Source organism: Tursiops truncatus, chromosome 13 (assembly GCF_011762595.2).
Source record: "Tursiops truncatus isolate mTurTru1 chromosome 13, mTurTru1.mat.Y, whole genome shotgun sequence".
NCBI lineage: Eukaryota > Metazoa > Chordata > Mammalia > Artiodactyla > Delphinidae > Tursiops > Tursiops truncatus.
Window position 1 is genome coordinate 87,959,755 of NC_047046.1, and position 26,770 is coordinate 87,986,524.

General features: G+C 57.8%; 1 protein-coding gene across 9 annotated transcripts in view; it reads left to right on the forward strand.

The window, feature by feature from the left end:
* The window catches only part of CTDP1 (CTD phosphatase subunit 1), a 41,344-nt gene that overhangs the window by 5,416 nt on the left and 9,158 nt on the right, over positions 1–26,770 (forward strand). For 4 of the 9 annotated variants that reach the window (XM_033837882.2, XM_033837879.2, XM_033837875.2 and 1 more), the window contains exons 2-11: positions 925–1,008; positions 1,666–1,759; positions 3,140–3,268; positions 4,857–5,007; positions 7,835–7,925; positions 9,817–9,983; positions 10,834–11,817; positions 12,040–12,265; positions 12,847–13,050; positions 19,182–19,344. In XM_033837882.2, coding sequence (XP_033693773.1) covers positions 968–1,008; positions 1,666–1,759; positions 3,140–3,268; positions 4,857–5,007; positions 7,835–7,925; positions 9,817–9,983; positions 10,834–11,817; positions 12,040–12,265; positions 12,847–13,050; positions 19,182–19,344 — 2,250 coding nt within the window. In that variant the 5' untranslated portion in view covers positions 925–967. Of the gene's footprint in view, positions 1–924; positions 1,009–1,665; positions 1,760–3,139; positions 3,269–4,856; positions 5,008–7,834; positions 7,926–9,816; positions 9,984–10,833; positions 11,818–12,039; positions 12,266–12,846; positions 13,051–19,181; positions 19,345–20,074; positions 25,889–26,770 lie in introns of those variants that run through there. The other 5 variants (XM_073790843.1, XM_033837877.2, XM_033837880.2 and 2 more) reach the window with 5 other exon arrangements.

The window sequence follows — 26,770 nt, forward strand, 5'->3', positions numbered from 1 at the left end:
GAGAGCTGGGAAAGCAGAGACCCCGACCAGGCCGCGGGCGGAAGAGCCCTGGAGGCGCTGCTGGCTGAAGGGGTCGTGGGCACCTCGTGGAGGGATTTGGGTGGACGTGGGGGGCTGGGGGGCGACACGTGGAGAAGGCCAGCCAGGGCAGGGCTCCCCTGGGTGCCGGATCACCGGCGGCCGAGGCGGGCGGGACCTGGAGCAGGTGCCACCAGAAGGGCAAGGTCGAGGGAGGAGCCGCGTGTGCTCAGGGCAGCCCCTCGTCCGCTGCTCCGGTTTGTCTAGGATCGGGGCGAGGGGGGCCGTTTCAGGGAGAGGTTGAGACGGCGTTGAGGGTGGGAGAGGGGCCAGGCCGGCGGGGCCTGGTGTGCCCACCCCGCCCAGCACCGGGGTCGGGGGAGGGGGGCGTCCTGGCCCAGGGCACCGAGTGGCTGGTCGTGATGAGCAACGGGGCCGGAAGGGCGGGGAGGAAGGAGGCCCTGCTCGGAGGAGGGGTGTCGCTTCCCTGGTTTTGCCCCCCATTTGGCAGCTCTGTCTGCCCGTGAAAACCATTTGCAGTCCAGAGCCTTTAGGACAGAAACGGGTGAGGAGGGAGGGGTGCAGAGCCGTCCACCCTCACGTGTGGGGCACCGACCAGGAGGCCGCTGGGCCTCAGAGAGGGTCTTTGCTTTGAGGGCAAACGCCCAGCAGGGCCTCCCTCACGACACTGGCATGGGGCACAGGTGTTTCATCGTAGATGAAAAAGTCCTTCATTTTATAGCCAGAGAAACGGCACCCCTGGAGGGTGATGTGAAGTCACCGGGAGAACCGGTACCAGAATCCAGGTGCCTTTGTGCCCACTCAGATGCTCTTTCTAGAGGAGTTGGATAAGGCAAGAGATTTTAGTTCTTGCTAACTTGTGACCGTTTTCACCCCCGATTCTAGGGCGGTTCTGGTGCAATTAGAAGGATGCAGCCACCCCGTCGTCATGAAGGGCCTGTGCGCCGAGTGTGGCCAAGACCTGACCCAGTAAGTTCTGGCAGCTTGAGAGTGGGACACCGTCCCCCCTGGAGCCCGAGGGTGGTGGGTGTGAGCGTGGAGGGCCAGGTCGCCTGAGGGGCTCGGGTTGGAGGATCTGCCTCCGCTGCCCTTCGTCTGCCCGCATGTAGCGTGAGTCAGTCCGCTTCCTCTCTGGTTTGATTTCTTTGAGCTCTGGAAGCACTAAAGCATGTCTGCCGCCCACCCCAGGTGTGGTAGGAAACAGCTGGTGGGTTGGGATTTGCCTTCTCATCCCCGCTGAGTGAACCGCGCTTCCGCACTGGGACCGGCCATCCCTGGACGCAGCCGGCATTTCACATCCTCCAGGCCCCCATCTCGCAGCCTGCGCTAGTTTGCCACCACTGTTGAGTGGCTTACCCCGTTTGTACGTGTAGAGCAGTGTGGACCGTTCTGTACTTTCACGCTCTGGGCCTCTGTGTTTCAGTGGGACCATCTTTATTTTCAAAGGGAACTCTGTGAGTGTGACTCTTACTTAATTTTTTCCTTGGTTTTCCTGTCTGTTTTCAGACAGTGGGGCAAATTTCAGCACTAAGCCCGCAGGACTCATCAGCTAAAGCCTGAGCTAAAATTTCTGCATGAGTTAATGAGCTGCAGGTGTCGCTTCAGCAGCCCCTTCTCGCTTCGCAGGCTGCAGAGTAAGAATGGGAGGCCGCAGGTGCCGCTGTCCACGGCCACCGTGTCGATGGTGCACAGCGTCCCCGAGCTAATGGTGAGCTCCGAGGTGAGTGTGCCCCTGGCAGGGGCAGCGTTTGGGAAGACGGTTCCTGAGAGCCGTGAGCGCATCTGTGGGCCGCTCTTAGTGTCAGGAGCGACAGGAGAAGACACCAGCTCCGTCGTCGCCGTCCCTGTATTCCCAGTGTGCCCGCGGTGGACGGGTGGTTTATGTGGCGCATGTGGCCTGCCCGCGGGTGAGGGCTGCACCCCTTCCTCCTCCTTCCCCAAGCGATCCCGCCTGCAGGCAGCACTGCTCCGCGGGGCTGCGTTGGGTCGGCAGCTCTCCAGGGTGCTGCAGCCGGACCCTGGGCTTGGAGAGCTGCGGGTGGGAAGAGAGCCGAGGGGGAAGCGCAGAGCCCGGGCCCATCGTGAGCAGGGGTGAGGGGAGGGCATCTCGAGGGCTCCTGCCCGGGGAGCAGGGGGCCGAGCAGGAGGGGGGAGGTGTCAGGTCTGATCAGTGCTGGCTGCGTGGACGTGGGGTGGAGGGTGAGGGCCCGGTGCTGTGCTTTCACGTGCAGAGACGTGCGAGTGCTGGAGAGATGTCTGGAAAGAAAAAGTTTGCTTTTTGTACATTGCCGTGTTGGTCAGAGGCCTCCTGACACCTGGGCCAGGGTCCACACGGTGGGGTGAGTGAGCGTCGCCAGGCCCGGGCACTAGGCACGGTGCCCACCTCACGGGGCTCTGTAACAACTGGCTTCTTGTCTTACCGCAAGGCAGTCTCGGAGCTCTGCGTTCTTGCAGGTAGTAGGTAATAGCTCTCTTCAGTGTTATGATTTTGTCAGGTGTGTGCTTTTAAATGACGCGTACCTACTTTGTCCTTCATGGGAAAGACAAAGTGCGAGGTACGTGATTCTGGTTTTTCTGAATTGCTGAAATTTAAACAAATACAAATACGTAAGTGTATGTTTAAGACAAAACAAGGAAGTTTGAGGATAGAAAGAGAAGAAGGCGCCCCCCCGTCGTTTCTGCTGTGCAGGACTAACCCTCGCCCGTCCTGCGTGAGCCGCTTCAGGAGCGGACAGCGGGATCCCCTCCGCCCCACGCTCGGCTCGCTGCTTGTCTCAGCTCTGCCGGTCGCTTGCCCTGAGCGGCTCCAGAGCCTTCGGCTGAGTCTGTATAGACACAGCCACTTTCTTCTCAGCCCCCGTGCACCGGTCTGCCTGTTTAATGAAAAGCAGTCACAAGTCGGAGTGGCTTCAAGAGGGTTGGACCACACAGGACTGGCACTGGGGCCTAGTCTGCAGGCCGCTAGGCTTGCGAGCGAGGCGGGCGAGGCGTGTGGGGCCGTGAACCCCTCGGCTTCCTCTTCTGTTTCCTCATAAGACCGAGTTTTGTTTTGGATCCACATGTACTTGCTTTGTCGTCTCTCTTTTTCCTTTTGAACTAGCAAGCTGAAAAGCTAGGAAGGGAGGACCAGCAGCGACTGCATCGCAACAGAAAACTAGTGCTCATGGTGGACTTGGACCAGACCTTGATCCACACGACGGAGCAGCATTGCCCGCAGATGTCCAACAAGGTGAGCTCCTCCGGGGGCCGGGGGGGGGTGGGCAGCTCATTCAGCGACACGCGCAGGCCTGAGCAGCTTGGGTACAAGCTTCGTCTGAAGGAGCGCGTGTCCTCGGCTCAGTAAGTGTGCAGGCGCAGGGCGCTCTGCTCCGGAAGCTCTCGGCCACGGTGCGGAGGCCGGTGGGTAGCTGGTGAGCGCTGGCGTCGAGTCCCTCACCCGCAGAACAGCGTGTGCTTTTCAGTTAGTCTTCGATGTCGTGGGCTCTTCTGTAAGACGCTCTTTGTGTGACGTCCACGATTGGCAGGCGTCTCGGGGGTTTCCTGCATCACGACCGCTGCACTCAGGCTGGGGGGCAGAGCTTGAGGGCGTGGCTGCCACGAGCACCGCAGCCACTTGGGCTTATTCTGCCTGCGAAGCCGGGCCTTTTCACTCCTTGCATAAGAGTTTGCACGGTTATGCCACTCCCGTTCTCAGCTTGTGTGGCAGGAGGGTGTCCTCGGGGCCATGTGGACGGCGCTCAACTGCTGCTGGGGGCTTCCCTGTGCCTCTGCCCACACCTGCCCACTGGCCAGGCCCCTCTGGACCCCCAGACAGCATCGGGACGCATGGCAACCCCCCGTCTCGCCCCCAACTCTGGACCCACAGGACACCTGCTGGCGACAGCCAGAGAGGCATGTTGAATCCTTAACCTCGGAGATCCTAACTTGGGATTTTAAGGATGTTTCTATTGTAGCTTCTGGACGTTTTAGCTGTTGAGTATGGTGGAAGGTGTTTTATACCATTTCACACTCCCAGATGCTTTACCAGAACAGCCCCATCATGAGGGGTGTGACGAATTTAGAGCTAGCAAAAAATTAACTAGGCCTCAGGTTGTTTCCTTTCTTTTTAGTTTATTACTACTGAGAAAACGAATGACAAAGAGGATTGAAAGGATCAAAGTTTAACTCCCTAAGGAGAGTGGACGTGCGTGCACGTTGATCACGTATAAGCAGGTTGTGTGTCTCCTAAAGATGTCTGCGAATACTGTTTCAGCTTCTGTGTTTCATCTGTACGGTAGTAAAGTTGCATCTTAAACCGTCCATGAGCTAGACTGAGTGATGTGGGACCCTTGGTTTGTGTTCACCTAGCTCTGGGAGACACTGTCAGTAGCCCCTGGAGGTGGGTCCTAAGCGGTCCGCAGCGGCTCTGCCGCTTGCTGCTATGGGCAGTGACTCTCTCAGGGTGCGCACTTTGTCCGTGATCAGAGAAACAGTGCTGGCAAGACGGTCAGGGTGTGTAAGCGTCCACCGGTGTCCTGATAGCCTTTTAGTGAAGCCCTCGGACAGCCGAGTTACCATAGTCATCACAGGAAGTTATCCCAGGTAGGTAGTTACCTGGTCGTTCTGGGTAGCTCCTTGCTTGTCCTGGGCACTTACCATAGGTGGTTACCACAGCAGGGAAGGTGGAGCCCCCCTCCGCCATAGAGCGTGAGAAAGGAGAGCGTTTCTGTGGAGTGGGCGTGGTTCACTGCATGTCAGCTCCCGCCGGTGACCATGTCGGCCGCAAGGCCAAGCCTTCACGGCGGCTCCCGCCCCCTGACTGGGCCTGTTCTCTGCAGGGCATATTCCACTTCCAGCTGGGCCGGGGCGAACCGATGCTGCACACCCGTCTGCGTCCGCACTGCAAGGGCTTCCTGGAGAAGATCGCCAAGCTGTACGAGCTCCACGTCTTCACGTTCGGCAGCCGGCTGTACGCGCACACGATCGCGGGTGAGCGGGCCGCGGGGCTCGGTCCCCGCGCCGGACACTTCACGTCTGGCTTCTCTCTTGTTCTCAATGTGTCTTGAAGATGAAGGGGAAAGATCAGGAAGGTCTCCCAAACTCAGTTTCAGTTTCCCAGCTGGCAGGTGGGGGCCCAGTTAAGTCGGTCCACAGGCTGCAGGCGGACGAGAACCTCCCTGCTCTGCCGGGCCCACGGGCCGTGACAGACGCGCTCCAGTGCAGAGGGCAGGCTGCCATCACACCGGTCAGCTGCACGCCACGGGCCTCTTTGGAAGTCGGTCAGGACCACACACACGTGGAAAAGTAGAAACTCTCGCTATGAGGGTTCTGTTAAAAAATGTTAATCCGTTTGGAAATAGCTCTGGAGCCGTGTTGCTTGTGTTTGTCTGCAGTTAGCACTTGCGGCGCAGACAGAACAGTCTCTCTAACTTGGAAGGGAGCAGCGTGACGATGTATTAACCTGCTGTCCTAGTTCGGGCTTGCGGTTCTGTGCTGGCTGCTCTCGTGCATGGACACCGGAGCCCCCTGGCCCCCAGCTCTGGCTGGGACGGGGTGAAGGGCACCAGCTTCCCCTGCGTAGGCACATTTGGGCTCTAGCCCACTGGGGCCCATCATTGGACATTGGCACCCGCAGTATGTCACAGCTCCTAAGGATTAGTTACAGGTACGTTAAACTAAGTACTTTTAAATGCAAACGCCTTTGCAGATGGGGCTTGGTCTTGTCAGTGGAGAAATACATTTTAAATTCCCCTTTAACATTTGCTGCCTCTGTAGGAAATGTTAGTCACAAACACAGCGGCAGCGTCATTAGTTAATCCATCTCGTAACTAACGTTCAGCGTGTTCACCTTCAGCGTACGGCTGCTCTGCGGCTCCGCGGGAGCGTGCTTTGGAGACTGACGCAACTCCTTTGCAGAGTTCTCACACCGCTGAGTAAGCCACGCCCCACGTGGGAATAGCAAGTGACGTCTTCAGGTGCGGCCTCAGGCTTCTCCTCGTGGCCGTCACCTCTGGAACCTGGCCTCGCTAGGTGTCAGTTAGTGAGGCACGGAGAGCACCAGCGAAGGTCCGGGGGGGGGGGGGGCGTTCCTGCTCAGCCTGCCGCCCTGCCCCCCCCCCCAGGGCCTGTGGCCATCGCCGCTTCCTGAGGTTCCTAAGAACAGGGCTCGCCCCATCTCAGGCTGCGCCGTGTGCCGTAGAATCCCAAGTTGCAGCAAGTCCAGACGAGGCCATCACAAGGAAACCGCAGGCAGTATCCCAGCGACAGTGGGTGCAGAGACCCTCCAAGCAGCACCTCGACCAGGGGCCCCGAGGTGGTTCGGCCACCCCAGTGAGGGCGTTGAGAGCGACCACGGTTCACCTGCAGAGAGGGCCTGGGAGGAAGCACGTGGCCCCCAGGGCTGGTGCCCCACATAGCTCTGGGAGCTGCGAGGCCTTCGGGGGCACGTGGATTTGAGCTTAGTGGCCACAGCGCTTTTCGCTGGAAGGAGTCGGCTGACCGGCCGTGTCAGTCTGATCATTCGCAGATGACAAGCAGAGGCCGCACGTGCGGAGGCCTGACAGTGGTTTTAACAGGGATGGATTTCGTAACTTCCTCTTCCTGTCAGCTTTACTGTTTTCACAAAATGTGTCCTTTCGGTGTAGCGAGGATAGAAACGCTTCCGTTGGGGCGGAAATGTTAAGCGCGTTGCGTGCTCTTCATTTGTTGTAGAGGCTCTGATACTCAGCGTTTTAGATTTAGCCGCCGAGAGGCTTCAGCGTTCATACAAGTTCTTTACATAGTAGAACGGTAGTGTGTGTTTCTCCTGCGAGATGGGCGTTGTCTGTCGATGAAGCAGACGACTCAGTGACCTCGAGGCCCTGAGCACTGGGCGGCTGCCGCCCCGCTGCACAGGGGCCCTCAGGAGGGGCACACGGCTCCGCCCAGAGGAGGACCTCGGGCTGCAGGCCTAGCGACCGGTGACGCGTCCGTCTCCGTCAGTAGTAGGAAACAGTAAGGCGTGGGTGTCAAACCTGCAATGTCAAGGGTCCTGTCACCGAGGGAGGCGGCTGTGGGCGGGCCGTGTGGGAGAGGACGCACGCGAGGTTATGAAGGTGCCTCCTCGTCCATGTAAAGAAAGGCTTGAGGAAACACGGGTTCTCCTGTCACGGTGTGAGTTTAGGAGTGCTGCCCGAACGCCCTGCCCTCCCCTTTGCTTTGCGAACACGAAGGTCAGGGAGACAAAGCCAAACCAGCACGTGAACTCCTGTTTGGCGCCACTTGTGTCGGCGATGGGCTCCTCCCTGATGCCGCTCTCAGTCCCCTGCAAGGTGGGCAGATGTGGTGCTAATTGCCCGCGGCTCTGAGCTTCCGGGTAACACTGAACTTTGTTCATCCCGTCTGCTGTCCCAGCAAGATTCCAGGTGATGTGAGATTCAGTCAACATTTCCTGGACCAAAGCCGTTACCTGCGTTAAGATTAGAGGGAAGGAGGGCTTCCCTGATGGCGCAGTGGTTGAGAGTCCGCCTGCCGATGCAGGGGACACGGGTTCGTGCCCCGGTCCGGGAAGATCCCACACGCCGCGGAGCGGCTGGGCCCGTGAGCCATGGCCGCTGAGCCTGCGCGTCCGGAGCCTGTGCTCCGCAACGGGAGAGGCCACAACAGTGAGAAAAAAAAGATCAGAGGGAAGGAGCTGTACGAGGGTGTAAGAGGGTGACGGTCTCACCTGGAAGAGGAAAGTGCTCGATGCTGGTGCTCTGTTCTGCACATCACTGCACGTAGGAAGGGACATCAGCGCGTTGCAGACACGTGACCTTGTCCTGTTTTCTTTTCAAAGGCTTCTTAGATCCTGAGAAGAAGCTTTTTTCACATCGAATATTATCGAGGGACGAATGTATTGACCCGTTTTCCAAAACGGGGAACCTTAGGTATGTACCTGGCTGTGCGCATCTGAGGTCACCGTTCAGTTTCCGTCGTAAAGTCTGCGTTTTGAGCATCAGCCCAGTCGTTCTGTATTTATTCTCCCGGTTACCAGCGTCCGCTTTCTGGCACGTAGCGAGTCCGCTGTCTTCTAACCAGACCCCTCCCTTCCCTGCTCTCCTTGAATGTCCAGGCAATGGTGGCTCCTGGGGCACTTGGGCCAGAGCCCAGGGCGACATGGGTGTCGGGGGAGGAGTGAGCCCAGGGCCTGGGGGATGCGTGGAGAGATAGTCTGGGCGGCCCAGCCCCCAGAGCCTCCCCAGAGGGCGAGAGGGCTGTTTGGCCTAGTCGGGAGTTTTAGGGGGTGTTGGCACCTCGGGCTTCTGTTTCCTTAAGACCTGCGTGCTGTGCAGCGTACAGTCAGTTATCAAATCCTAAGTCGTGCTACTCTGCACTGGCGCTCGGCCTGTTTCCACGTCCTTCCGTCCCTCTGTGCCCCTCCCGATCCGGGTCTGTGTGCTCTTACACCAGGGCTCCCTCCCATCCCTCCCTGAGAGCTGATTTATATTCTTGGGAATTTCCTGCTCACTCTACAAGGAATTTCCCCACTGCTACCCAGAAAGTCGCCTCCCCCATTGTGTCCTGTGTCAGGTATCACTTTCTTCATGGCTGTTGATTCTTAAGACTTGGACAGTAACAGCTGTGGCCCCAGTGGCCTTTTGGCTGGCGTTGGCCACCCTTAGCTAACATTTCGTGTTTCAGATTTAGGGTGTCCACACAGACTGAGACCTGTTCATGTCTATGGGATGCAAGAAGAGAATCAGAGTACTTGTTTCAGAAACAGTTTTCGTGTTTACTGGTTAGGCATCCGGACGAGCAGGTTCGAGGACGAAGGAAATCGAGGGAGGGTGTGATGACTGGTTCGGGGGAAAACCTACCCGAGGCTGAGCGTGTCAGAGGGGAGGGGCTCCATGGCAGCTCCGGGGGCGGCGCTTGGCTCTGTTCCCCGGTCTCGATTTGGTGTGGTTTTCACCTCCCTCGTCTGGAATTAAATGTGCTAACAGCATTAACTGTGTAGATCATTTTGGCTACCGCTTATGCTTTGCCTATGGAAAACAGACTCACCGAAGACAATTCTGGACACGTGAACGTTTTTTTCTGACTAGTTGTAGCCTTTAGTAGCAGCTAGAAAACCTGAACAATGACATGCGTTTCTCCTGGGTTTGTTTCCCGATCCTAGAAAACAGGCAGGAAGCACTCATCCTTCTGAATTTTGCATCCTTGCGCCTGTCTGTCTGAATCTAAGTGTCGTGGGCAGAAATCAAGTGAAAAGACCACAGAGCAGGCCTGTGTCCATAAGGTGGCTTTTTGGACCCTTGTTAACATCTTGCTCCACCCATACATCCTCATAGCTTTCGGGAACACAACAGTCACTTTTTGGACTTGGCATCGTGTAGGTGCCCCAGCCAAGATTTGAGTAAGGCCTTGCCCTCCTGCCTGTAACTGAGAGCTCTCACTGGCACAGGCCGAGTACACGTGTTTGTAAATAAAGCCGTGTTGGGATGTGGCCAGGCCCATTGGTCTGTGCCAGCTTCCCCTGGGTGAGGGCTTTCCATGGCCCCAAACAGTAAACCCTTCACTCTCTGGCCCTTTGAAGAATTTGCCATGACTCCTGCCTTAAGGAGTGTCAGACACTGGAGAAAAGTGTAACTATCTTAGTATAACTTGCTCTGGAAACTTTTTTAAATGTGAGCTAAACAAAAGCCCTTCAGTGCAGTTTGCATCTGGTTCTGATTAATATGCTCTCTGCTGGTTTCATGTAAAAGATGGTCTTGACATTCGATCGATGATGACCTTTTGTAGATTGTGCGAGTACTTCCGATGCATTTTTACTTCTAGAAATCTTTTTCCTTGTGGAGACTCCATGGTTTGCATCATCGATGACCGAGAAGACGTGTGGAAGTTTGCCCCCAACCTGATAACTGTGAAGAAATACGTGTACTTCCAGGGCATAGGTGACATCAATGCCCCATCCGGGTCCCGGGAGCCCCAGGCGAGGAGGAGAGGTGGGTGTGGCCCCTCCTGGCTGTCAGATAGCACCAGCTCTGTCCTGTCTCTGTTGTGGCTGCTGTTAATTGAGGATTCAGTTTGGTTTGGGTCATTTATTTATATTTCAGTAGTCATAGAGATTGTGGGGTTTATTTATATTATGCTGAAAAACGTGGTATTATTTGGTTTCAGTTTGGGTTTTGTTTTTTTCTTTTACTAGTACCAGCCTAAACATTTTTCCCGTTGAGTAAAGATTAAAGAATACTATTTAATTTAATGCATCTGAATACTACCTTTCATCCCGGCTTTCCTTGAAAGACAAGCATGACACTGGGAGTTTGGTGTGTGAGGCTCCAGCCCGTGGGCGATTGGTGCCGGGCCCCGGCCCAGAGCCTGCGGGGAACCTCCCAGGCGAGCTGGAACCCAGAGTCTGAAAAGATTTTAAAGTTTTGGTTTGAAGTGTTTCTGATGATCTTTAGCTTTTAAATAATCCATTTTGAGGCATACGGTTATTGCTGTAGTCACTAAGGCGGAGCTTCGAGGTGTAGGCAGGGGAGTGAGACCCCAGGGCACCCTCGGGGGCGAGGCTGCCCAGCACAGCTCGAGCTGGGCCCGGTCTGGCCACAGCCTGGGACCCAAGCATGTTCTGCGCATCTCGAACCACTGTGGAACCCAAAACGAGGCGGCCGGGGGAGGCCCGCAGACCTGAGATACTCGCCCTCCAGCCCTTCCCGGCTGAGGGCGCCCTCCCTGGCCAGAGGTCCCTCCAGCTAGCAGCTGGGGGCAGGTGGATGGAGTTTGTTTCCACAGGGGGTTTCGTCTTAAATGTTAGGTGACGGTCACCTTGTCTCTCATGCACACGTGCAGTCAGTCCTTCTCCTAAAGGTGCCGACGCCACGGAGCAGCCTCCATCCGTCAAGGATCCCGAGGAAGGAAGGCAGGTGTCTGGGGTCGAGCAGAGCAACGGCCTCGGGAAGCCCACGCGGGAGCTCAACGGGGGCGCAGGCCCTCGGGGGGGCTGGCCCTGTCCCGGGCAGGAGGAGGAGAGGGGCGCTCGGCCCGCCGCCTGCGCCCCCTCTGCTGACGGCCGGGGGCCCCTGGCGGGCACCCAGCAGCACGGGCGGACGCCGCCAGAGAAGAGGCCCGTGCTGGGTCCGGTGGGCCCTGACCCGGACCCAGATGTCCCCAGTGACAGCGGGAGCAACAGCGAGTCCGAGGGCCGGCCGTCCCCCATCCCCTCTGATGGGGAGAGTGGGGAGAAGAGGACCCGGAGAAAGCCTGCGGCCACCCGCCATGCTGGGGACATCGTGGCCCAGGGCAGCGCCTCGGGCGCCAGTCCGTGCGTGGAGCCCGGGCCCGGCGTCCAGGCGGCCGTGCAGGGGGAGGGCGAGCGGGACGGCCTCTGCGGGCTGGGCGGCGGCTGTGCCGACAGGAGGGAGGCCGAGACAGAGTCCCAGAACAGCGAGCAGTCAGGCATCACGGTGGGCGAGTCCCTGGACCAGAGCGCGGAGGAGGAGGAGGAGGAGGAGGACGCCGACGCCGACGACCACCTGGTCCACCTGGAGGAGATCCTCGCCCGCGTGCATGCCACCTACTATGCCAGGTATGACTGCTTTCTCCGCGGGGAGACCCAGGACGCCCCCGACATCCGGAAGATCGTCCCCGAGCTGCGCAGCAGGGTGCTGGCCAACGTCGCAATCATCTTCAGCGGGCTGCACCCCACGAACTTCCCCATCGAGAAGACGCGGGAGCACTACCACGCCACGGCCCTGGGCGCCAGGATCGTCACCCAGCTGGTGCTGGAGCCCGGCAACCCCGACCGGGCCACCCACCTGATCGCCGCGCGGGCCGGTGAGTCACGCCCTCCTGCCCCGGCCCCAACCGCCTCCGGGTGGGGCTCCGGCTCCCCCTCCGAACCGGCTGCCTCCACGGTCCGCACTGCGGGGCCACCCAGGTGTCACTGCTCCCCGAGGCCCCGGGCTCGAGGCTCTGGGGTGGGTGCCCATGTAGAGAAGCGGGGCCCTTCAGGAGCCATCACACGGTGGGCCCTGCTCTGAGGGCTGTTCCCTCCAGGGCCCCTGCTGTCCCCGCCGCCCCAAGCCCTGACGGCAGACCAGTGGCCCGCGGCGGCTGCGAGCAGAGTGCATGTGCCCGCAGGCACGGAGAAGGTGCGCCAGGCCCAGGATTCCGGGCTGCTGCACGTGGTCAACCCCGACTGGCTGTGGAGCTGCCTGGAGCGCTGGGACAAGGTGGAGGAGCGGCTGTTCCCGCTACGTGGTGACCCGGCCAAATCCCAGAGGTGGGCGCCCGCGGGGGGCGGCCGGTGGCTCAGAGGGAGGGTCCGCGCTGGAGCCCACACAGCCGCTGCTCCCGCTCGGGAGACGCCGCCGCCCCCGCTGCGCAGACTGTCACAAAGTACCTCTGACCAGTGTCACCTGGAGGAGAAGCGGAAGTGCTTCCCCTGAGACACAAGTCAGCTTTAAGCAGCGAATCCTAGTTTGCGGCTGTTTCTTTCACAGCTGGGACGTGGTCCCATCGAGTCACAGGGTCTTTACAGAGTCCAGCGTGGAGGGAGGGGGTGGCCAGGACGAGGGATGGGTGCAGAGGGCCCGTGGGCAGAGCCAGGCAGCACGGACAGCGCACCGGCTCCATCAGAGCGGGTGCTGTGTTTAGAGGTGAAGCCGGAAACAGTGTCAGAGAGACAGCGGTGCAGCCCGCGCTCTCCAAGGGGCCTTGTGTCCGCAGCCGAGGTCGAACCCCAGGCTTAACGGAGAACCACGACTTCACGCGCGGATTCGCAGTCCCGGCGGGAGGGAGGCGCGGGGGGTCCCGATCTGTTCCGGCCTCTCCTCACCACCCTCGATCTCGCCTCCCCCCCAGGGAGGACGGCCCGGCCGCCTTTCCCGACAGGCAGGGCCTGCTTCCAGCCACCCTGTTTCATCCAACACCCGTGCATCCCAAGGCCCCGCCTGGCCCTGAAGTTCGGATCTACGACGCCAGCACAGGCAAGCTCATCCGCCAGGGTGCTGCGGGCCCCGGGCCCCCCGGCTCCCTGCCGGTGCACGCGGAGCTCTCCTCCTTCAGGTACGCGCGCCCCGCACGCAAAGGCGTCCTCGCAGGGCTTAGCCAGCAGGCAGCAGAGTGGGGTGCCTGTGGGGTCGGGCCGGGGGCACAGTCCTCACCCATGCCCACGTCAGGCCTTTCTGCATGTTCTTCCGTCCTGTCTCGGGTCCCGGGACTGGGGCAGACGAGTCTGTGGCTCAGCCTGGACCTGCAAACGCCCCACCTTTGCTCGGTGCCAAGGGGTGGCCTCAGGCGGCTGGACCTGACCCTCCTGCCTTGCCCTTCGGGTCCGTCCCCGCTGCCACCCCCAGAAGGGCCAGTTGGGAGCAGCTCTGCTCTGTAGCCCCGGCCCTCAGGTCACAGGTCACACTGGTGGCTGTGGCAGTTAGTAAATAGGAACATAGAGAGAGACCCAGGTCGGGGAGGAAGGCACTGCCCGGAGGGAGCGTGGCCAGTGGTTTCCACACGTGTCTCCACGGGTGTCTGTTTCCTTTCTGCCTGTTGACTGGAAATCAGCTGAGTTGGGGACCTTACAGAGCACCCTGTAAACACCTTAGCTCTCCGAGGTGTAAGTGAGGGACCTGAAGCTTTGCTTTGTTTTTGAGGAGTGGCCACTGCCTTGAAACGCTTGTGCTTCTGCTGAACGCACGTGGTCTTGCTTCCGGGTCCCCTCCTTTCTGGAGCCCCGAGCCCATCCCGAGAGCCACCTTTGCTGTTAGCGGCCCACGTGTGGCGGTGGATTTCTCCTGCTCTGGTGGCCTGGCAGCCTGCGCCGACCGCATGGCTCCACCGGAGTGCTCGTTGCAGGGGGCAGGGACTCACCCGATTCCCTACCCTCTGGCCTCGGCAACAGGCCGCGGGGGCCGACATGAGCCCGGTTGACGCCAGCAGAGTGGATGTGGACGCGGGGCCCCTGGAGGCCAGCGGGGTGTCAGTTGACCCTGCGGCTGGGCTCCAGACGTGGACAGACGCCCGGGGTTTAGGCCAGTTTCAGTTGGGCTGTTGGTTGGTGGATTATTTTGTTCTGAAAGCATCGTCGCTGATTAAGCTCTGATTTTCTTCCGACAACATGATATTTAATTACTTGAGAAGGTGCATTGTGATCTCTGTGCTGCCTGTACTCCCGTGGAGTTACTTCCAGAGCAGGGTCACTAGGTTAAAGGTCGTGGATGTCCTTGACTTTAATAGACGGGGGCAGTTGTTTGTTACTTTGCCGAAGATTTGTTGGGATTTGTGTCCTGCCCGGCAGGACCGGCCCCTCCCTCTCCTTCCTCCTTGATCGGTCTCAAGGCGCACGGCCGCCCTCTCTCTCCGGTGAGGCCCAAAGTGGGCCTCCCACAGGCGACGACCTCGGGTGTGTCTGAGGGTGAGAGGTGCAGGGCGGGGAGCAGCACCCCTCACGGAGACAGCGGGCCGCGAGTGGCCCCGGGCTTCCCGACATCGTGCACTGAAATGTATCTCCCTGCACGGACGGCCTCTGCGATTCCGAATTCCTTTTCATTTACCCTTTGTTTGTCGTGTGCTCTAAGTTGTGAACGTTTTGTTTTCTTCAGTAACGGTTTTATTTTGAGACAATCGTAGACTCACAGGCAGTTGTCAGAAGTAGCAGATCCCAGGGACCGTCAACCCGCTGCCCCCATTGGCGTCATCTCACAGAACTGGCCGTAGGGTGCAGCCAGTCTCGAGCCGGGACGCCAGCACTGGCCTGGTCCAGACGCAGCATCCAGCCCCACCGGGCCCCCCGGCCCGTCTCCAGCCCTCCCAGCCCCACCCCCAAGCCTCACCCGGCCACCACTGGTCTGTCTCTGTCCCTGTACTCCCGTCATCCCGAAAACACGGAGTAAGTGGAATCACAGGGTGTGCAGCTCCACTCAGCACAGTTCCCTGGAGATTCTGCCCCGATGTGGCCGTGTCCGCTGCTGAGGAGTGTTTCGTGGAAAGAGGTGCTGCGGCTTCTGTGGCGTTCACCCGCGGAAGGTCATCTGGGGCGTGTCCAGCTCTGGAATGTTACTGATACGGCCGCTGCTGTTGTAAACGTCTTTGTGCGTCTCTGTTTCTCCTGAATCAGCGCCCAGGAGTGGGACTGCTGAGTTGTACAGTGAGTGTGTTTAGTTTTACAAGAAGCCGTCCAGTTTTTTTCTGCAGTGGTGGTACCTTTTACGTCCCCACCAGCGGGTGGGGGACATCGTTTCTCTGCATCTGGTGCCCCCGTTTCCATTTGAGCCTCCCTGAGGGTGTGGGACGTGTGGTTTCATGCTCACCCTTTCTCTCGGCCCTTTGCCCCTGTGGAGTCTCCTCAGCGAGATGTCCCGTCGCCTGCCCATGCATTCGAGGCCCTTAGGGTGTCTCAGGTCCTTGTCCTGCGTCAGTTGTGAGCCTTGTGGAAGCTTCTCGTGCTCTGAGGATGCCTTCCACCCTCTTAACAGCGTCGTTGGCAGAACAGACGTTTCCCGTTTCGGGGAGGTTCTCTGACTGGTGGTCTTTCCGTGAGTCATGCTTCGGTGTCAGGTCTGTGGACCCTGCCTGGCCTGGATCCTGGTAGCTTCCCGTGTTGTATTGAAGTCCGTGGTCTGTTCCGAGCGAGTTTTGGCCTAACGTGAGAGGTCTGAGGGTGGGGCCGTTTGTGGGCAAGGCCCTCTTTCCTCCATGGGCTTGTTCTGCACCTCTGTTGGACTCAGGGGACCGTATTCCCGTGGGTCCGTTCCTGGGTTCTCTGTCTCTTCCAGTGGTTGGTGGGCATTTTTGCCTTTTTCCTAGTCTGAGGGGGGAAACGTTGAGCCTCGCACCGTCACACGTGGTGTCGGCTGCGAGTTTCTGTAGCTGCTCCTCCTCGGATTCCTCCCGTCTTCCCTGTGTTTCACCGAGAATGGCTGTTGAATTTCTTCATCGCTTTATCTGTGTTGACCTCAAGCTCACGCAGTTTTTCTCCTTTGGCGTGTTACTTGAGTCGTGTTTCCCTTGTAACTGGAGTAGCATTTCTCTCACTGCTCTCAAGATTTTTTTCCTTGTCTTGAATTGCAGATTTGACGGTGATGTGTCTTAATATGGATGTGGGCGTTTATCCTGTTGCGGATTCACTTAAGAGTCTCGAATCTGGAAGTTTCACGTCGTTTTTTTCCAAATTTGGGGCATTGTTTCCGGCCATTGTTCTTCAAGTACTTTTTCAGCTCTGCGTGTTTCTCCTCTCCTTCTGGGGCACCAGCAGTGACATGATCGTGGACTCTCACTGTCGTCACGTGGGCCTGAGGCTGTGTGCGTTTTTCCTCTTCAGTCTGTTTCCTGTCGTTTACATGGAGTACTTTCTAGGGTGTCTTCAGATTCAGATTTCCTTCCCTCTGTCCGCTCCGTCGCGACACTGAGCCCACCTAATGCATGTTTTTGTTTGTTTTCACTTCTAAAATTTCCATTTGGTTCTTCTCTTTATCTTCTATTTCGTTCCTGAGGCTTTGTTTCTTTCATTTATTTCAAGCGTGCTTGTAATTGCTTATTGAAGCATTTCTTTTTATTGAGGATACTTTGGAATCTTTGTCAGACAGTTCTGTCATTTCTGTCACCTCAGTTGACATCTCCTGATTGTCTTTTTTCAGTGAGTTGGAGATCTTCCTGGCTCTTGGTGTGACAGGTGGTTTTCAGTTGAAACCTGGAGACAGGTCTCTTTCTGAGAGTCTGGACCTTGCTGAAACCTTCTGTTTAGCTGGCTTTCGCAGGCCATGCTCCCGCAGCAGAACTTATAAGACACCTCCTCACCCCTGCCGGGCAGCGGCAAAAAAAATCCAGGGTCCCACTTGGCCTCTGCTGACGCCGGCCTGGGGGTCACTGTTACTGCCGGGCAGCCTTGGCGCGGGGTCCACGACAGTCTGACGCCTCCCGGTTTTTGCAGGTGGGTGGGCTCCACTGACACTGCAGCGCGTTACGGACCTGCTTAGAAAATGTAGAACTAGGATCTCGGACCAGGCAGAGTCCACACACTTGACGGCGGAAGCATGACCCATAGAAAGAAAACTGATCAGGAGCTCCCTCCAAGTGAGAAACCTCTGCCCTGCCAGCGACTCTGCCGCCGGCTCCGTGACGCCCCCGCGCGGTGGGGCGAGGGAAGGCAGCAGGCGGGGTTGCTGTCCAGTCCTGTGCTGGCGGCTGCGGCTGTCGTGAGCCGGGCCTGCCCGTGGGCGTGTCCAGTTGCCGGTTCCCGGGATGAGCAGCGGGAAGCACCAGAGAAGCCACCGTGGGGCCTGGGGCTCGGGCTGTGCGTGCGGAGCCGATTCAGAAGCCACAGGGACGCTGCTCCGTCGGGGGGGAGACGCGCGAGCAGGCGGCGGGGGCTTCGAGCTGGCCCTCCAGCTGTCCGTCCTGGGGGCTTCGTAGCCTGGTATTCACCAGGTTAGAAAGCAAAACCGAGGCGCCTTTGAAGTACTCGCTTCTCATTCATCTTAGAAGAGCCATAAACCACTGCCCGTTAACACTGTTTTAACGAAGAGTAGCTCTTCTCCAAACCCAAAAGAAACGTAATGAGGAGGGCGGCTCGTCTGCATTTCTGCAAATCTCTCTGGCTTAGCGGAAGACGGGGTTCCCACCTGCCTCCTGGTCCACCTGGTGTGACCTGCCATCCGGTGGGGACGCGGGAGGGAGTTCTGGCCTCGCCCGGTGTGTCTCTAGAAGAGGGAGGACCTTGCGACTGCCCTGAGGGGGTTCTCAGGAGCCCCCAGCGTGGTGGCCAATTTTCAGCATCTTCCACGTGGAAGAACATCCTGCCTTTTCAGGTGCTTGTGCGCAGCTCAGGCTGAGCCCACACCCCACTGCCTTGAGGACCAGTCGGCCCCTGGGCCCATGAGCCTTCCGTAGGGGGTGCACGTGTTCTCACCTTCCCCGTTCTGGGTCTGAAGGGAGGCTGTGCTAGTAAAAAGGTACTTCTGCCGTTTTCCATATTCGTAAGAGGAGCTCTGGGTGGTGGGGTGACGGTAAGTGGGTGTGGGCTGAAGTGCAGCCTGATGCCCAGGTCAGAAGACAGGACAGGAAGCTCTTAAGCCGCATGGATACGTGGAGGCGGGCAAGGCGGGCGGGCCGTCGAGAGGCTGGGGACAGAGTCTGACTTCGGAAGAAGCAGGGGTCAGCGGTTTCTAGATGGTCCTTCATGTTTCTGGGTCAGAGATCTTAACCACATCAGGTAGTATGTGGTTAGCCCAGTACAGTTGCTTCCTTTCAGTTTTGTGATTCAGACTTATTATTACCACCACTTTTCTTCAGAGTAACAAGGTTTTGCAACGTCATCTTCAGTTTCCTGGTGGCCGTGAGGTGCCCACGGCCAGCTCCAGAGGAAGGCACGGCCGCCCGCTTCACAAAGCCCCTTAAGTTCTGAGGCCGTCACGGGCACTGACCCGTGTTGGGAACCTGACACGGGATGAGAGCGTGTGCGGGGGACAGGGGTGCTCTGGGGTCTGTTCCAGGTGGAACGGAGAGGGTAGCTCAGAGGACAGTCACTGTCACACCAGCCTGGGGCTCGGCTCCAGGACAGAAGCGTTCTGGGAACAGAAAGTTGGTTCCTCATGCAGTGTTGATGTTTAATAGTTTAATAAAACCACACACATGACCCTGCATGTTCCTGTCCTCTGTGGACAAACGGACTTTCACTACGACCCAGGGCACTCTGTGTCTTAAATTCTCTATCACGTTATCTCTACTTTGTAGCCTGGATGATACAGAAATGGTTGGTTTCTCGCAGTCTTACAGCTGCTTGATCTTACTTGGAGCGTAGATAGCACTGTGGCTGGTTTCTGAGCAAGTGTTCACCGTCTTTCTGCCCCTTTGCCCTTTGTTCTCAAATGAGTCCCGCCAGGCGGATGCTCGGACAGTGTGGTTTGTTGATGGGAGGAGCTAAGTGTTCACTTTTAGCCCGAAGAAGGGCGAGCCTGACTGGCCCACAGCCTGGCTGGACTCAGGGATTTGGTTTCATAAACAAACCCATATCAAGCCTGAGTAGGTACCGTCCACGAGACAGCGTGTGTTTCCACAGCTGAGATATCGTGTGTGTGTGTGTGTCTGTGTCTGTGTCTGTGTCTGTGTCTTTACCTATCCTGAGAATTGGGAATCTGATTCAGGGCTAGAAAGGTGACTTCAGACCAACTTTCCTCATACGGGGCCTGTGAAATTCCTTTCAGAGCGGTCCAGCCACATCACCAGCAGATGTTTGGTGAAGACTTGCCAGCCAATCAAGATGGAGAGCAGCCTGGTCCTTCTAGAAGGAAGCGGCAGCCCAGCATGTCGGAGACCATGCCACTGTACACGCTGTGTAAGGAGGACTTAGAGAGTATGGATAAAGAGGTGAGCCCCGGCCCGGCCGCAGCACACGCCTCGCGCGTGGCCTCACCTGGCCTTCTGGTCTCCAGGGACGTGTGGGAGAGGAGGTGACGACAGCAGGAAGTGACCAGTTGGTGTATTGGCAACATAGAAGGCAGGTTTCTGCACCAACGGGCCTGACCTCCGCCTTCCACCCCGGGGCCCATGGTGGTGTCTGGCGTTGTCGCTAATAAGGGGGCTCCTGGCGTCGAGTGGGTGGGCGCCAGGGGAGCCGCCAAGCAGCCTTCAGTGCCCGGGCGGCCCCCGCGTCCTCAGGACCCAGGTCGAGACACCCTCTGCCCTCTCAGGTTGCACACCCAGATCGTGACTGGGAATCGGCTGTCACACCACTAACAGCGGTCGGGCAACGTGGGTAGAAGTGGTGTTTTTCTTCCAAATGCTTAATTGTGGGAATAATGATGATAGGACCCAGAATCCCTTTTGAAGTGAAGATTAAATACAGAGGGGATTCTTCTTAGGACCAGAACAAAACTAAACTGTAGATAATTTTGCAAGTCAGCTGTTTGTCTCTGGCCCACGAGGGAAGCAGTGGGAGCACCTGTAAGCCCGCCCTTTGTCCCTCTCGCCCTGTGTCCCGTGCCTGCCCCAGGGCCTGTGTGCCCCTCGTCCATCCTAGGTCAGGCCCCTCAGAGAAGGCCCCAGCCTGTGGAAGGGGGCTTGGGCAGCATGGCTCTGGGGCTGCTGTTCTACGCAGGCACCGTTGTGGACACCACACCTCACGTCCCACTAAACGGAGCTGGGCCCGGATCAGGACCGACACTCCTCCGGCCCTCGGATCTGCGTCTTAGAGACAGACAGCTCCCGCGGCCACTCAGCCACTCGTACCGTGCAGACGGAAGTCGTCCTCGGACCATCGCGGACGCCAGGGAGAGCCCTGAGGACAGAGATGCATTTCAGCTTACTTCCAGCGGTAGCAGAAGAATGTTATATTCAGTATAGAATCCTACCAGCAACTCAGACCATCATCTTCAGATGATAATTTATCCCGTGACGCTTAAACCTGCTTTCAGATGTGCTGAATTTCTCTGTTTGCCGTTCGTTTTCTGCCTTTTTGAGCATTTAGCCAGTACACTGCTGGGGTTTGTTCATAAAAATGTTTTCTCCTAGAAGAATTTTTTTAGCCGTAAGCCTGTCTTCTTGATCAAGGATGTTCCTTGTTCTACGTGAGGGACGCTCCCTGCTGGGGGTTGGCAGGGGACAGCTGGACACTCACTTCTCTCCTCCTGCCCACCCCCTTGCCCCAGTCCTCCCAGGTGGACGGGGCGGCGTCGCTGCTGGGCACCTGCAGAGACACGGTTCAGTTTGTCAAGCAGTGGCGACGATTTTGCTACTTGTTTGTTGCACATCAAAGGGTGGCAAAATCTTAACATGAAATAACAGTGTTAAATACACCTCCCATCACTCTGAAACCTGGCTTTTCTTTCAGAAATGAAAATTAGCCTTAAAACCTTCGTTTTGGCTCTTCGGGAAGAAAGGTTTTGAAGGAGAGAGAAATCCTGGACTTGGGATTCCAGCAAACATGACTTGTCGTTTTATAAATGAGGGAACCAGGGGTTGGTGTCCAGCGGTGCTCAGGGGGTCCTGCTCGATTCCCAGTGACATCTGGGCCCCAGAGAGACTGCTCGGTCAGTGCCAGGCGCCAGATGACCAGGGGAGCGGGCGCCCGGCTCTCCGTCTTCCCTGTGTGGCAGGGCGGGGGCCGTGTGGGGCTTTAGGATTTGAGGCCGGACAGAGCTGGGCAGAGACCCTGTCCACCATCTGCAGCTCTGCCCAGAGACAGCCAGGCTGTGGTCCCCAGGGTCGCACGAAGGGCGGAGGCCCCCGTGGGGCCGCAGCAGGCAGCTGAGGCCAGAGAGGTGTTCCCTCTCCTTAAAGTTCAGGGGAACAGGACTACTGAGGAGGGTGCTGTGTGCTCATCTGGGCGGTGGCTCTGAGCCTGTTGTAGTTGTAGTTTGCTCCACCAGAGGGGGCTCTTCAGATGGGCCCGGACTGGCAGCGACAGGTGCTTGTCTGCTCTGCACTTTGAGGACCATGTCTGGGCGCTCCACAGCCAGGGCGTCCCAAGCACAGACGCCTCTCCCAGCCCCCAGCCGCCCGGAACCCTTCCTTTCCAGGGTCAGCTCCTCTCACCAGGAGGCACATCTCACCAGCACCAAGGTGTTCTGTTCTCGCAGCCTGCACCTAAACCTGATTAGGAATGCCGCTGTCCTGTCCTTGTAACACGCCACGCGCAGGCTGGCGTCTCAGATGAGCATCTTTGCAGACCCAGAATCTGAGCAGAACCTCCTCGTTGCTTTTTTCAAAGAGGCGAAAGTATACGCACGTCTGGTGTGATCACCGCTGTCTTCGTCTTGTTGATGCCAGATGGTTGTATTTGTGTATTTTGGTTCACGTGAAAAAGCTGTTTGCTGAGTAGAGGCTCAGCAGCTCCCCGTCTGCCGTGGTTCAGGCACAGCCCGCGTGCGGACTCTGGGCAGTGGTTCCCTTTCAGCTCCGCGGCAGCCTCCGTCAGGGAGGAGATTGTTGACTTTATTTGATAGTTTGAGGGCACGCTTTGTCTATTTGGACCAGCGAGCACCATCCGTCAGCACAGCGAGGAAATCCTGTCTCATTTCCCACCTGTGGACATTAACACGTTTCACTGGAGAAGTTGAGACCTCAGGCGCAGGTTTGCTATCTGGTGGGTTAAAGCCTTTGATACGCAGTAACCAATGTGTCCGAAGGTGGTCCCTTGACCCCGAGAGGCCACCGTTGCACACGTGGGTGGCAGTTTCAGCCTGCTGCCCTCACTACCGTGGTCCATTTTGCTGCGCGTGTCACGGGGCTGTTTCCCCAGGGAGATCTGCAGAGTTGCTTAGCCCACCCCTGACGGCGGGTCCGCTCTGTGCTGGCGGCAAACGCTGTCTTGTGAGGATTATGTTCTGAATAGGACAGGCACATTTTCCACGCGCTTCACAACATTGAGAAGAAGCCAGGTGATCCCAGAAGCTACCTGAAGACCCAGCTTCAGGGAGTTGGGAGGCTGGAGCAGGCATGGTCCAGCAGCGTTTTGAGTTTGTGTTCAAAAGTCAGGGCCGTTAGCACATTTGTGATTCTTTGTGCAAATTATGATGATTCTTAGGATTGATGTGGCCTTGCATTCTGCGTGGTTGCCATAAAGCTGTCCTTTCCCAGAGTCGGTGGCGTCTTCTCACAGCATGTTTTTGCTGGTGATCAGTTCTGTCAGCACGTGTTTTTGTTACCAGCAGATGCACAAGAAAAGCGTGGAAAGTTCTCACAGCGCCTGCCGTGCGGCGTCTGCTCAGCTGGAGGTGCACAGTTAGCACGATGCACAGGCGGCGCACGTGTCGGGGGAGCAGATGCGGGCGCGTGTGGACGGCGCCCACGTGCCGCGCCCCCCGGCCAGTGCAGGGTTGCACTCTTCCTCTGGCGCGCTTGACGCGGCGGCATCTCATGCCTGCGGGTGCTCTGAGCGCACGGCACACCTCCCTCCTCTGCCACCTTCCTGCGCTACTCTCGCTCTGCGGCGGCCCGCGTGTGCCGGTGTGCGCGTGTCCCGTGTGCTGCCTTGGCTTCCGGCTCCGTTTCTGCTCCTCCCACTTTTTTTGTCTTCGACTGTTTGTTAGAAGTCGATCCCAGTCGTGCTGGGTGTGGGGCGGACAGCACTGCAGAGGCGTGAAACTCACGTTGCAGTCCACGGCCGGCAGGACAGAACTTTCCATCTTAGCCTGACTGGGCTGGTCACCTGCTGAAACACGAAACCCTGTTCTCCAGAGCTTCTACCAGGACATGATATTCAGGATGTCCAGCACACGATTTAACAGTTACTCAACACGCGAACACAGGAACAGGCGATTCCCAAGAGAGTGACAGCAGGCGCCTACCCGGATAGCCCAGGCGTTGGGATCGTCAGACCAGCACTACAGCAGCGGGCGTGGCCGTGGCCGTGGCCATTGGGAGAGGCACAGCCTTGAAGAGAGTGCAGACCACAAAGAAGAACCACACGGAAACATCAGGACTGGACACGCACTCAGGCAGATGCCCTGAAATTCACCAGGAGGACCCCTGGTGACGGGAGTGTCGAGGAAAGATTAAGTGAACTTGAAGACAGGGTTATAGGAATCACCCTGAGGAACAACAGGAAAACAGCCCGGGCCGGGGGTCAGCGTCTCAGGGACACCGGGGTCAAATCAGAAGTTGAATGTTTGTGTCGTCTGAGCTGATAAGAGGGAGAGATCGGTGCAGAAAAAATACTTGGGGAGATAATGGCTGAAAACCTCAGGTTTGGTGGAAGACTTCAATTTACTGCCTTTGATGGCATAGACTAGTTTGGCCAGTTGTGGAATTTCTTCAGAGGTGGTCACGACATCCAGGCTCCTTCTCCCCTGGGATGGAAGCGGGCTGTGGGAAAGGCCGGCCCAGCGGGACACAGATGGTCACGGGTTGGGGGTCGGGGTTGACGCCCGCTTGCCCTCCTCCCCCCACGCGTGGGCTAACCTGAGCTGATGTGAGGCCAGAGCACGCGTTGCTCGGGTACTGGGTGTCCTTACTGCGTGATTTAGGAGCAGTACGTATCTGCAGAGGTTTAATGGTTTGTTTTCACGACCACCTGAGTCTTCTCCTTTTGTCTTCGGCCCTTTTGCTTGGCCGGGCTCGCCCTGTGGTCCTGTTTCTGTGCAGCCCGGTCAGCCTCGACACCCGTGTGAGGTCGGTTCTCTTCCCGGGACTGTACCCGAGCCTGAGGCGGGGCGGGCGCTCCTGGGCGGGCCGTCAGGGTCAGTGTGGGGAACAGGCTCCCAAAGTCAGCGTGTCTTACCACCGTGCCGTGCCACCTGGGTGTCAGGAGGTGGGCAGCCCCGCAGTCGCTGTCATGGACTCCAGTGCTTTGAGGTACCGCACGTCGGGCTTCAGGAGAAACACTTGAGATTGAAGATAACGCACGCGTGGAAACAGCATGGTGGGGTAGAGGCATGTCCTGGCCTGGCTCTCACTTCCCAGAGGGCCTGTTCCACAGACTCTGCTGGGCCGGCCCGTGGGGGGCAGGTGGGTGCCAAGCGCACGGAGACCGTCGGGCCCGGCCACCGGGGCGCTTCCTGCGGAACGCGGAGCTCTGTGGGCCCCAGGAGCGCGTCCCCTCCGCTGCTGCCGAGGGGACAGCAGACTCTGGTGGCGTTCCCCTGAAGTGTGGAGTCTAGACGAGGGTCGACCACGTGGGTGTGTGCACGGCCACCTTCTGGTCCTTTTCCACATCACGGGAGCGTCGTCAGAGAAAGTTAAGTTCAATAGGCCTAGTAGTGCTTTCGGTTTTATTTCGTGAGAATGCAGCACATTAAGGGAATGACCAGGACGTTTGTTCTTCTGGCCAAGAGAGGAGTACGTTGGTGTCGGTCTAAAGACCCTTCAGGTGGTATCATTTCTACCTCACCGGAAGCGCGTTGCCTGAGACCAGAGCTTAGAATTCACGCCTGTAGTCCTCGGAGGCGTGTCCTCTTCACAGGTGGTGCTGTTAGTCGCTTAGAGCAGCTCACTTGTGCTCTGCGCGCGGCCCTCGCTGCCTCAGGTTCCCTCCCTCTGCAGGCAAAGTAACAGAATGGTGAGAAGAAAGTGCTGGGACCAGGGCTGGGACAAGGCCGTGTCCCCTCTGGCCGTTCTTGGCCTGGACTTGCTGTTTCCATTTCTTCTGTTTCTCTCTCGTCTGCCTCGCTTCCACGGGTCAGAAGCTGAGATGAGTTTTACTAAGTCTTCATGACCTGCATCTTCCAAGTCGATGGATGGAAACATTCCCAAGAGCGTTTGATGTCATTCGTGCTTGCCCTTTGAGAGATTTCAGTACTTGAGGAAAAAGTGAATTTTGTATTTCTCTTCACATACTTGCTTTTAGATTTTCCCTTAATCAAGATTTTAAAATCTTTACACGAGCATTTTTAAAACAACATTTACGAAGTAAATGGTTCATTACAGATCCCTGTTTTCCAGGAAGTGCAAAGTTGTCCTCATACAGAACTTTATGTGAGGGAAGCCCGGGGAGCACACCAGGCAGGGTTAAATGAGACCAGACCTCCTGCGGGACGAGCCCGCGCTGTCCGCCAGGCCTGGTGCTAACGCCGCCGAGCCGCGAGCCCTTTGTGGGCGGCCTGGCGTGCGTTCCAGGCTGGGGTCGCCCCGCGGTCCCTGAGCTGCTGGGATTGTGTGCTTCGGGGAGATTTTAAATGATTGGCTTCTTTTAGTTCTTTCTTTTCCCCTGCGAAGGTGGGATGCGGAGTTAAAGACCTGAAGTATTTTCAGAGCAAAATTTGACAAGAGGAGGTTTGCTTATCAAAATGAAGTTAAGTACAGCCACCTAAATATACCGGTGAAGCCAATAACCTGTTAGAATTAATACAATTAGGTGCTTTTTGTTAGGTGCCTTTAGTTTAACCCGAGAGGATATATTACGTGTGAAGATCTTGTGACCCCTGACGATAAAGCCAACACTTTAACTGTCAATTAAAATGTTTCCGTATTTTAACTTGTGAGGTCCCTGCGCGTTGTTCCTCCCTAGACTGCGTGTTGATAGACTTGAAATTGGATACAGTGGTTCAAAGACGTCAGCCTTGGCCTGAGCGCTCAGGGTGTGGCTGGCGGTCGCTGATCAGAGCTGCTCTGTAGAGGGGGTGCTCCCCCCCGCCCTCGAATTTAATCAGAGGGTTGAAACCCGTTCTGTCCCGTTTGCGGTGCCTTCCCCGAGGTGTCCCTGCCACGCACTGCGAGTCCACGACTCTCACAGGGAAGCGGGCCCAGTAGAGCCACGGGGAGCAGCAGGTGTGCAGGGCACACACCCAGGAGGGTGCTGTGGGCGTGGGAGGGGTGCCGAAGGGGCATCCCCTGGTCGTCCTGGGTTCTGGGCCCCACGGGAGCCTCCCTGACTCAGGGCTCAGTTAGAAGTGGGTGGTTTGCTGGAAGAAGTCAGAGTTCCCGTGAGTGAAGTCCACCTCACAGCCTTCCTTCCTTGGCGTGTTTTCTGAGCTTGATAAAGTAGCCATCCCGCCCCGTAGTTTAAAGTTCCAAAAGCCCAAGAGCCCGCGTGGGCGCAGCCCTCGTCCCCCCCCCCCGCCGGCCGCCCTCTGTCTCTCATATGCCGCGCGGCCCCCGAGTGCTGGCTGTTAGCTGGGTTCCAGCCTCGCTGTGCTGGAGCCGCAGGGGGTCGTTCCCTGAGCGTTTGGTGCACGGTCGCTCTTGCTTGGTTGACCAGGGGTGTGGCAGCGCCCCCCTGGCTTCGCCCTGAGACCTTCACCCGCAGCCGCAGCCAGCAGTCGAGAAACACAGGACGCGCACGGCCCACGGGACTCCCCGACGCCACACGCAGTCGTAAATGGGGGGTCCCGGGTTGTCACGCGTCCTTCTGACCAGC